At 41.5% G+C, this 12,462-nt stretch overlaps 1 protein-coding gene across 1 annotated transcript; it reads right to left on the bottom strand.

The window, feature by feature from the left end:
* On the bottom strand, positions 9,309-10,000 carry LOC107615066. Its single transcript, XM_016317183.1, has 2 exons — positions 9,801-10,000; positions 9,309-9,612 (listed from the first exon to the last, which is right to left on the bottom strand). The coding sequence occupies exons 1-2, from the start codon at positions 9,998-10,000 to the stop codon at positions 9,309-9,311; spliced, it is 504 nt and encodes a 167-aa protein (XP_016172669.1).

Raw genomic sequence — 12,462 nt, 5'->3', positions numbered from 1 at the left:
GTAAATGGTTTATAAAAGTGATTTACCCCACATATTATAACTTGTGAAATCATAATATTTTGAGAAGTGATGTATAGACAACTTAAATGTTCATAAGTCTGAAAAATTTTTGAAAAAAATAAAAATATAAAAAAATTACATGTTGACCCATAAGATTTTTTTTTAAAAAAATTTGTCTATAGTCTATGATTAATAACTTTAAAATTATATATATGTTATTTATTTTATATATTTTTTATTTAATAGAGACATATAATTTTGTTATCGGCGATGTTAGTGGTTATAAACATACATAGGTATCCCCAAAATGCACCAAAATACCAATTCTAAACTCCTATCTCTCCCTTAACCTCTAAGAAGAGCAGCATACACAAGTCACTTGGAGAGTAAGCTAAATACATATATACATATATACAAACAAAAATCCAAGATACACCCAAGAACTACTTCGCTTCAAGGATCCAGACGCCTAGCGAGGAGCCTCTCGACCTGCATCTGAAAAACAACAACACAATATCGGTTCTCAACATGGTAAAAGTGCCACGCGTATAATAAATAAGGTCCTGAGAATGCCATAGGCAATCCTAGAACTCCGTTATTCAGTTATCCAACTTAATTACTAAACAGAAGCCATAAACAGGGGTAGGTAATCTAAATCTGCCTAACTTACTCCATTTCAAACCTAACATAACACCAAACCATTTCACCTTTTCCTCCATCCCTCCATCATCCACAATGCAACAGAGACAAGCAACCAAACAAGTACAAGCACAAGAAATGAGCAGATAGTGCAAGTAGCAAGTATAACAGGTAGCAGGTGGTATATATCAATTAGGCAAACCCAGGAAATGCATAGCAATCAAAACAAACAAATGCATATGATGCATGCCTGTCCTATGGCTGATGAGACCCATCTGTCGGTTATCCAGCCAACCCGACAAGTCCAAAAACCTTAGATTGTCCCCCGTCGCACATCCCCAAGAGTCTATGCATAGAGTTCACATTCATTCATCATATAATCACTCAATGGGGGCTTTTCATATCCGGGAATTTATACGTGCCCTGTAACACCCTACCATACAGAGTCTTATGCTTAAGTCATAATTTAGAGATGGCAAGGTATTACGACCTCTAAAATTAAAATTTAGTAAATATAGTAGTGTGAATAAAGATTATAACTAGGAGCCTTTGAAGAAAAGGGGTAAAACAAAATCGCAACTCGAAAGCGCAACACTCCGATCGAAAACATGACGAACAAAGGATATACCAACGCGAGATTATACATATACAAATGAGTGTCAACAACATGAATATCAAAACTCATAATCCGGTTGCGAAAATAACCGTTCCGAGCATAGCAATATATACAAGTAAATAAAATAGGAAACCCCAAGAAATCCCAAAGGGACATAAATACAAGAGAACCTATTCTCCAAAATCCCCTCTAAGAGGAGTCATCACAGTTTGTATTATTCAGTGGAGATAAAAGTATCTAAACAAAACATATAAACCAAAATAGAGTCCCGAGAACAAGGATCTTCGCTAATCCAAAAGTCTCCAGCATGCCTCAACGAGAAGCCTCGCGTCCTACATCTAAAAACCACAAAATCCGCATGGGTGAGAACTGGGAGTTCTCAGTATGGTAACAGCACCCACATATCTAACATGTAATGTCCTGGAAAAGCCGAAGGCAATCCTAGAACTTCCACCAAATATATCAAAGCTTATAAACAGGCTAAACCATAAATGGCAACTGACTAAAGATTCTTCAGTCTAACTAATAATTCCCTTTCCAAATCCTTCAAACCTCCCAACCACCAGCAGGAGTATAATATGGCAAACACAGTTATATCAGATAAGAGATATACAAATAGGAACAGATAAGGCATTTAGACAATTAGCAGGTAATATGCAGTCAAATAGGCAATCTCAAACAATTCACATAATATGCATATGATGAATGCCTGTCCCTAATGGCTCATGATATCATATGTCGATTATATAGCCAACCCGACAAGTCCTGGTAGCTAACCATTGGACTGTCCCTCTGTCGCGCATCCCCAACTCGAGTTATACTCAACATAATCGTGATCATAATCATGATCCATATCCAACACCCTCACTGGTGTATATTCACGGGGGCGAGCTCATTTGGAACTTTCACAGTGTCCGGCCACACTTACGACATAGGATCAGCAGAGTATCGAGTCTCCACCTGGAGCACGTGGTGGCTAGCCACTGCTTTCACCCAGGAAAACTCGTATCTCAGATAGTGGAAGTGCAACATTCACATTTCATTCAATAGTATATATGCATTTATACTCGGCCATAATCAATAATGGCTCCGCCGTAACTCGACAACAAACTCAGCCATCCGGCTCACGGTTCAATCCAGAACCAGCCAATTTATCAACAAATACAGCCTTTTCTGCTCATGGCACATAAAGCACTTCCACCGCCATCTTCTGCATCTCATATAATCATCTTTGATCATCATTGATCATAACTTTTCCCCTTGCTTCATCTGCAAGTTACCACATCTCTAAGCTCCTTTCTCATTGCTAGGTATATCATAATGATTTAAGACATAAGGGGTGAGATCGGAGGCTTAAAAGTATGAAATTTGACTTTAAAAACTCAAAGATCAACTTTGGGATGAAAACAGGGCCACGCATACGCGTCCTCCACGCGCACGCGTGGATGGCCAAATATTCATCGATGCGTATGCGTCGCCCACGCGCATGCGTGCATGGGAAAATAGTCAAGGGACGCCTACGCGTCAGCCACGCATACGCATGGGTGCGTTTGTGCCCCCATGCACAGAACTGGCACAGTGCTCGCGCAACTCTCGGGAATTTTGGCTGGGCAACCATTTTAGCACATCAACGCGTACGCGTGAGCCACGCACACGCGTGGATGGCGTTTTACTGAAAAACGACGCATACGCTTCAAGCACGCCTACGCGTGGGGGGTCATTTTGCCAAAAATTTTTCTAAGTTAAAATTTGCAGAATTCACAAATTAAACCCCCAATCTTCCAAGGGACATAACTCATCCATTTTAAATCATTTTTCACCCGTTCTTCGAATGGTATAACCACCCCGGATCCAATTTCAGTTTTAAACAGATTTAGCACAAAACGGGGATTCGGAGTTCAAGTTACACCCCATCAGAGTATGCCCAAAAACCACATTTTCATTCAAAACCACAAAGAGCCATTTTCAAAACATCCCAATTCCAACCCTTTTCAAAATCAAGGAAAGTATGCCAAAAATCAACTCAAGCCTCTTCAACTCATACATTAGCATATTTAACATATTACAAGCCAATATCTCACCATTTCATCCCATCTCAAACAATTAGCCCAATATTAAATACATTAACATGGCATATACCCTTCCTCATCACAATTTCCAATCACACCATTACCAATTAACCAACATTACACATAATCACTACCATGCTCACTCTCAATATGGTTCCATCCTCAATTCAACCTCAAACATTCATCAAGCATATATCACAACATGCATTTTTCTCATATATCACACCATCAAGGCATCAATATTCATAATCACATATATGACCACATCATATATCTCAACCATTCAACAACATCGACAATTCAATGCCTATCTTAGGGCCTCTAGCCTAAGTTTTCACACCACATTACATTTTAGATACAGGAAACCGAGACCATACCTTAGCCGATTTCCCAAGCTCAACCGAAGCACTTCCAAACCACTTGTCCACAAGCTCTCAAGGTCTCAACACCTCCAAGAATAGATTTTTATCACTAAAATCCCTTTTCAAGATTTTCAAAGTCTCAATCAAGCTCCAATACCCACATACACACAACCTAAGCCACAATCATCATACCCATACACAACATCTCAATACCCAAACATCATAGAACAACAAATTACACTAGGTTTGAGATTCTTACCACACCCAAGGTCCAAGGAGACAAGATTAATCTTCTCCTTCAAGAAAGTTGGGTCCTATAACATCAAAGAGTCCAAAATCTCAACATTTTTACCCATGAAATTCGAAAATTAGGGATGAAGAACTGAAATGATTTCGTGGCTTACCTCAAAAATAAAGTAGTGGGTTTTGTAGAGCTTTCCGCGGTGAACACGTGGCTGTAAACGGTGCGGCAATCGGAGCTCTAGATCAAAAGTTATGGTGGTTTGAAGATTAGAGGAGAGATAGAACTTGAGAGAGTGTTCTTCCCCCCCTTTGGCCTCCATTCAGCGTGTTTCTTGAGTGTTGTGAGGAGAGAGAGTGCTGAAATGAGGGTTTTTGGGTTTAGTTATGTTGGGCCAAGGGCCCACTAGGGGTCCGGTTGGCCCAGTTTGGCCCGTTCAGTCCAATCTTGGTCCGTTTTCTACAAAATTGGTATCGACATTCTCGTCTCAATCTCCTCTATCATATTTAGCCATAAAAATTACATTTTTGGCTTTCTAGAATACATTCTTATTTATGGGTTAATTAGCTGTTAATTAACTGGGTTGTACATTCTACCCACCTAATTGGGAATTTTGCCCACAAAATTCAAATTCAATTACCTGAGAATAAGTGTGGATAGTCCGTTCGCATCTCCGACTCAAGCTCCCAAGTGTGTTCCTCAACACCGCCTCGACTCCATGCCACTTTGACTAATGGAATCTCTTTTCCACGCAATCGTTTGATACTAGTATCATCAATTCTGACTGGAGCCACGGGAAGCGTCAAATCTTCTCTTAACTGAACCAATTCAGGTTCTAACACATGGCTAGCATCAGGAGTGTACTTCCGAAGCTGCGACACGTGAAACACGTCGTGCAGGTTCGAAAGGTGAGGTGGTAGTGCCATCCAATACGCCACCGGTCCGACCCTCTCCAGGATCTGAAACGGACCGATGTATCGAGGGTTCAACTTCTTCGCTTTAATTGCCCTTCCTACTCCCGTGGTCGGAGTAACTTTAAGGAAAACATGGTCTCCTTCCTCAAATTCCAAGGGCTTCTGCCTCTGATCGGCGTAACTCTTCTGGTGACTCTGCACCGTGAGTATCCTATCTCAGATTTTCTTGACTTGTACAGTGGTCTCAGCTATCATCTCCGGCCCCAACAAGCCTTTCTCTCCCGCTTCATACCAGAACAGCGGAGATTGACATTTTCTCCCATACAAAGCCTCATACGGAGCCATTCCGATGCTCGCATGGTAGCTATTATTGTATGCAAACTCCACTAACGGCATATATCGATCCCAACTCGCCGGTTGGTCCAAGACACAAGCTCTCAACATGTCCTCAAGTGTTTGGATCGTCCTCTCAGATTGACTATCTGTTTGAGGATGGTAAGCCGTATTCAAGCTTAGTCGGGTTCCGAAAGCTTTCTGAAATGCACCCCAAAACCTCGAAGTGAAACGAGGATCTCTATCAAAGATTATAGTAGCGGGTACACCATGAAGTCTCACAATTTTTTTTATGTACAATCGTGCTAGCTCCTCAAGGGTGTAAGTCATCCGAATGGATAAAAAGTGAGCTGACTTCGTCAGTCGGTCCACAATCACCCAGACAGTATCAAAACCGGCCTTAGTCATTGGCAATCCCGACACAAAGTCCATCGCAATGCTTTCCCACTTCCATTGCGGAACCTCTAAAGGTTGCAACATCCCGGAAGCTCTTTGATGTTCAATCTTTACCTTTTGACAAGTTAAGTACTTCGAGATATACTCCGCCACATCATTCTTCATACCCGGCCACCAACACATCACTTTTAGGCCATGGTACATCTTAGTACTCCCCGGTTTAATAGAAAATCCACTCTTGTGTGCTTCTTTTAAGATATCTTGCCTCAAAGTGCCAACATCCAGTACAATGATCCTATCCTTGAATCTCCATAGTCCATCCTTATCCTCCGACACTTTCCACCGTTTCCCTTGCTCAATAGCTGGTAACACCTTCCATAACGCATCATCATCTTCATGAGCCTTTAGAAGTTCAGATTTAAAGTCACTCGAGATCTCTAATCGACTCAAACACAGGGTTCCAGATACTTCCTGAGCACCAATCTTCAGGCTCTCGAATCCCTTGAGTAACTTCTCTTCTTGAAGCATCATCCAAGCCGCATACAACGACTTCCGACTTAACGCATCCGCCACTATAATCGCTTTCTCCAGATGGTATTTTAACTCAAAGTCGTAGTCCTTTAGTAATTCCATCCACCTTTTCTGCCGCATATTGAGCTCTTTCTGATCAAAGAGGTATTTCAAGCTCTTGTGATCAGAGAAAACTTGGAACTTAACCCCATAGAGATAATGCCTCCACAACTTCAAGCCAAACACAACCGCAACAAGTTCTAAATCGTGCGTAGGGTAGTTGACGATCGGAATTCTGCCGGTAAAGAAATTCACAAATATAATCGCGTTGTAAGTATAGTTTCTAAACCAACAGAGAATCCTTTCGTACAAAAGTTTGGTTGTCACAAGTAACAAAACCCAATAAAATTTATAACCGAAGTATTTAAACCTCGGGTCGTCTCTCAAGGAATTGCAGGAAAGTATGATTTATTATTGGTTATGAAAAAAGTATATTTTGTCTTGGGTTTTTAAAATAAGGAACAAGTAATTTAAATGACAAGAAAAATAAATTAAAAATTAGAAAATCTCTTGGCAAGGTATGAGAACTGGAAATCTTATCCTAGTTATCCTTATCAGGTGTGATGAAAATTGGATTTTGCTCCCACTTAGTTAAACCTTACTAAATAAAGGAAAGTCAAGTGGACTAATTAACCTGATTCCTCAAGTCCTAGTCAACTCCTATGGAAAGACTAGCTTTAGAGGGATCCAAATTAATCAGCAATTCCAATTTCCGATCAACTGCTGAGTTTGATAATTCAAGTGTCACCAATTACTTAACCAAAGCCAAAAGAAGAAGAAATCTAAATTAAATTGAAAATATCCATAACATAAATAAAACAAAGCAATCTTAATTCTGAAATACCTCAAATTATATTAGATAGAATATTCAAATCTAACATGAAAAAGTTCATAAATCAATTTGGAAAGATAAATAACAATTAAAGTAATAGAATAAATAAAAGTAGAAAATAAATTAAAGGAACATTGAACCTGTAATTGAAGAGAAGTAGCCTAATCATAATAGAAATCCTAAGTCCTAATCCTAATCCTAAGAGAGAGGAGAGAACCTCTCTCTCTAAAAGCTACATCTAAAACCTAAAATTGTGAATATGAAAGTTGTATATCTTCCACTTGTTGATTCCCCCATTCTCTGGTTTTTATTCTGTGTTTTTTGGCTTGGATTTGGGCCGAAAAAGGGTCCAGAAATCGCTGGAAGCGTTTTCTGCAATTTCTGCACGTGCCGTCTGTCACGCGTGCGCGTGGGTCACGCGTTCGCGTCATTTGGAGTTTTTCCTTGTCATGCGTACGTGTCAGTCACGCATCCGCGTCATTTGTGTTCTGCGTCAAGCATGCGTCTGCATCATCCACGCGTGCGCGTCGCTTGCGTTTTGCGCTAGACATGCGTCCGTGTCGTCCATGCGTACGCGTCGCTGCCTTTTTCTTCAAAACTCCATTTTTGTGCTTTTCTTCCATTTTTTGTATGTTTCCTTTCTGTTCTCTAAGCCATTCCTGCCCTATGAAGCCTAAACATACTTAACACACAGATCACGGCATCGAATGGTAATAAAGGATAATTAGAATTAATATTTTTAAAGCATAGGAAACATGTTTTCACACATATCATAAAATAAGGAAGGAATAGTAAAACCATACAATTTACATGAATAAGTGGGTGAAGAATTGATAAAAACACTCAATTGAGCACAAAATAAATCATAAAATAGGGGTTTATCAGTAGCTAACTTCATGAGGTCTCAACTGCCGTGAGGCGTACGCCACCACATTATGATGCTGCATCAGCACGTACCCTAAACCCTTTAGTGAGGCATCATAGTACACCTCAAATGGTTTGTTCGGCTCAGATAACACCAACACAGGTGCAGTAGTCAACTTTTTCTTCAATGCCTGAAAGCTTTCCTTACACTCAGGAGTCCAAACAAATGGTGTGTCCTTGCGGGTTAACTTTGTCAATGGCAAAGCTAATTACGAAAAGCCTTTGATAAATCTTTGGTAATAGCCAGATAAGCCCAAAAAACTCCTTATCTCAGTTACCGTAGTTGGTTGCTTCCATTCCATCACTGCCTCCACCTTAGATGGATCAACTGCTATCCCCTGTTTACTCACTACATGCCCCAAAAATTTCACCTCACTCTTCCAGAATTCACATTTAGACAGCTTCGCATAGAGTTTCTTTTCCTTCAATATCTGTAACATGGTCTTCAAGTGTTCTGCATGCTCCTCTTCGGTCTTGGAGTAAATCAGTATATCGTCAATGAAGACAACAACGAATTTATCCAGAAACGAACGAAAGACCCTGTTCATGTAATCCATAAACACTGCAGGAGCGTTCATCAACCCAAAAGACATTACAGTGTACTCGTAATGACCATAACGAGTCTTCAAAGCGGTCTTAGGGATAACCTCTCCCCTTACCCTTATTTGGTGATAACCGGATCGCAAATCAATCTTGGAGAAAACTCCAGCTCCTTGTAACTGATCCATAAGATCATCAATTCTCGGCAACGGGTACTTATTCTTTATTGTGACCTTGTTCAGCTACCTGTAATCCACACAGAGTCGCATACTCCCATTCTTCTTCTTTACCAGTAGCACTGGCGCACCCCACGGAGAAACACTTGGTCGGATAAAGTTCTTACCTAACAGATCCTCTAACTGAGACTTTAGCTCGGCCATTTCCAGTGGTGACATCCTATAAGGAGCACTCGAGATTGGTCCAGCCCCAGGCACCAACTCAATAGCAAACTCAACCTCTCGGTTAGGTGGAAATTCATCAATGTCGTTGGGAAACACCTCCGAAAACTCGCACACAACCGGAATTTGTTCTAATCTTTGATCATCACCCGAAACACCCGCGGTCAACAACAGGATACCCTGACATTCGGTCCCAGAGCAATTCACCATCATAGAATTCAAGTAGTAACTATTCACCACAACCGGCCCTTCTATATCTTCCGGCATAAGGTACAACGATTTCGTCGAACAGTCAAGCAGAACATGGTTCTTAGATAACCAGTCCAAACCCAAGATAAGATCGAGACCGATCATCGGCAAGCAAATTAAATTATGGACAAAATCACGTTGTTGGACCCTAAACAAAACTTGTGGGTATCCTAGCCTAGTTATCATGGCTTCATGGGTGGCATTATACACCTTTAGGTCATAACCTTAGACTACAATCTTCAATCCTAACTCATGAGCCTTTTCAAATGAAATGAATGAGTGCGATGCTCCTGAATCAAATAAAGCATTTAAAGTTTGACCAGTCATTTCACAGTTACTTCGGATAAGTGACTCAGATCCCTCAGTGCCTATAGCTGAAGTGGTGAACACCCAGCCAGTCTGCTGTGCTTTTCGTGCACCTTGCTTTTGCTTCTCCGGACAGTTTGCGGCTTTATGTTCCGCCTTGCCGCAAGAATAGCACAAGCCCCACCCGGCCTTGCACGGGGCTCCCGGATGGTGACTTCCGCACCTAGCACATGCTTGCTCACTCTGAGGCTGCTTCCAAAATCTCTTTCCTTGGGAGTTGTTATTGTTATTGGACTTCCTGAAGGAGCCTCCCGCTTGAAAGGCGGACCTCTAGGTGCAAGGTTCTTCCCTCGGTTCTGTGGGAATGATCCCTTGTGACTTCCTCTCTCAGTAGCCGCCTTCTTAACACACTCTTCAGCAACCCTACTCTTGTTAACCAACTCGGAGGAAGTCCTAATCTCCATTGGTCCCACTGAACTGAAGATATCACTCCGAAGTCCTCCTTCATACTTAATACACTTCCATTCCTCATAGTCCACCGGAGTCCTCTGACACATACGGGAGAACCTGAACAGCTCTTCAAACTTGTCGGTATACTCAGATACAGACATGGTACCCTATTTTAGCTACAACAACTCGAGTTCCTTGGTCATCCTAGCAGAAGTCGGAAAGTACTTCTTATAGAACTCCTCCCGAAAGGAATTCCAGGTGATATAGTCATCACCCTGCTGCAGGAGACGTCGGACTCCTTGCCACCAATGCGATGCTTCCCCAGTGAGCAAGTAGGTAGCAAACTCAACACGTTGCCCTTCAGACACCACCTGCGCTTGTAGTGCTCACTCCATAGCCTGGAACTAGGTGTCGGCTTCAGTCGGGCTAGTAGTTCCCTTGAACTTGGGTGGATTAACCTTTAAAAAGTTTGCCAGTGTCATCGGGCCCTGGACTCCGCCTCCATCATTGCCATGGTGGTTCATTTGTTGCCCAAGAGCCTCGGCAGTGGCCTGCATAGCCACAGCCATATTCTCCAACGCCGCCATAAAATTCACCGGGTCATTATGGTTAACCTCCGGCGCATGAGCATTAGTACGACCTCTCCCACGGCCTTTACCGTGTCTATGAGGCGCCATCTGGTTCCTATATACACCAAACAATCGATATTAAATTGATCAGTCTCAATATCGGAAGTTTAGTGTTTCAAAGTTCCAAATGCATGCTCATGAACGTTTATGCCAGTTATATCAAGCAGATATACTAATAGCACATAACACACATACAGAGAATGCAAAGAAGCATAGTCAGTCAGTCTCTCAGGCTCTATAGAAACGAACTGCTCTGATACCATAATGTAACACCCTACCATACAGAGTCTTATGCTTAAGTCATAATTCAGAGATGGCAAGGTATTATGATCTCTAAAAATTAAAATTTAGTACATATAGTAGTGTGAATAAAGATTATAACTAGGATCCTTTGAAGAAAAGGGGTAAAACAAAATCGCAACTCGAAAGTGCAACACTCCGATCGAAAACGTGACGAACAAAGGATAAACCAACGCGAGATTATATATATACAAAGGAATGTCAAAAACATGAATATCAAAACTCATAATCCGGTTGCGAAGATAACCAGTCCGAGCTTAGCAATATATACAAGTAAATAAAATAGGAAACCCCAAGGAAACCCAAAGGGACATAAATACAAGAGAACCTATTCTCCAAAATCCCTTATAAGAGGAGTCATCACAGTTTGTATTATTCAGTGGAGATAAAAGTATCTAAGCAAAACATATAAACCAAAATAGAGTCCCGAGAACAAGGATCTTCGCTAATCCAAAAGTCTCCAGCATGCCTCAACGAGAAGCCTCGCGTCCTGCATCTAAAAACCACAAAATTCGCATGGGTGAGAACCGGGGGTTCTCAATATGGTAACAGTACCCACATATCTAACATGTAATGTCCTGAGAAAGTCGAAGCCGATCCTAGAACTTCCACCAAATATATCAAAGCTTATAAACAGGCTAAACCATAAATGGCAACTGACTAAAGATTCTTCAGTCTAACTAATACTTTCCTTTCCAAATCCTTCAATCCTCCCAACCACCAGCAGGAGTATAATATGGCAAACACAGTTATATCAGACAAGAGATATACAAATAGGAACAGATAAGGCATTTAGACAATTAGAAAGTAATATGTAGTCAAATAGGCAATCTCAAACAATTCACACAATATGCATATGATGAACGCCTGTCCCTAATAGCTCATGATATCATATGTCGGTTATATAGCCAACCCGACAAGTCCTGGTAGCTAACCATTGGATTGTCCCTCTGTCGCGCATCCCCAACTTGAGTTATACTCAACATAATCGTGATCATAATCATGATCCATATCCAACACCCTCACTGGTATATATTCACAGGGGCGAGCTCATCCAGAATTTTCACAGTGTCCGGCCACACTTACGACATAGGCAGCAGAGTATCGAGTCTCCACCTGGAGCACGTGGTGGCTAGCCACTGCTTTCACCCAGGAAAACTCGTATCTCAGATAGTGGAAGTGCAACATTCACATTTCATTCAATAGTATATATGCATTTATACTCGGCCATAATCAATAATGGCTCCGTCGTAACTCGACAACAAACTCAGCCATCCGGCTCACGGTTCAATCCAGAACCAGCCAATTTATCAACAAATACAGCCTTTTCTGCTCATGGCACATAAAGCACTTCCACCGCCATCTTCTGTATCTCATATAATCATCTTTGATAATCATTGATCATAACTTTTCCCCTTGCTTCATCTGCAAGTTACCACATCTCTAAGCTCCTTTCTCATTGCTAGGTATATCATAATGATTTAAGACATAAGGGGTGAGATCGGAGGCTTAAAAGTATGAAATTTGACTTTAAAAACTCAAAGATCAACTTTGGGATGAAAACAGGGCCACGCATACGCGTCCTCCACGCGCACGCGTGGATGGCCAAATATTCATCGATGCGTATGCGTCGCCCACGCGCATGCGTGCATGGGAAAATAGTCAAGGGACGCCTACGCGTCAGCCACGCATAC

The sequence above is a fragment of the Arachis ipaensis genome, chromosome B09 (genome assembly GCF_000816755.2).
Source record: "Arachis ipaensis cultivar K30076 chromosome B09, Araip1.1, whole genome shotgun sequence".
Lineage (NCBI taxonomy): Eukaryota > Viridiplantae > Streptophyta > Magnoliopsida > Fabales > Fabaceae > Arachis > Arachis ipaensis.
Note: the sequence above shows the minus strand (reverse complement) of the source record. Positions and strands in the feature narration are given on the sequence as shown.

Bases quoted from the DNA above. Each gene is read 5' to 3' on its own strand.
- LOC107615066 (XM_016317183.1), bottom strand. From the start codon at position 10,000: ATGTCTGTATCTGAGTATACCGACAAGTTTGAAGAGCTGTTCAGGTTC. The intron at 9,613-9,800 runs GTGTGTTAAGAA...AGCATGTGCTAG, and splicing joins AAGAGTAGGGTTGCTGAAGA to GTGCGGAAGTCACCATCCGG.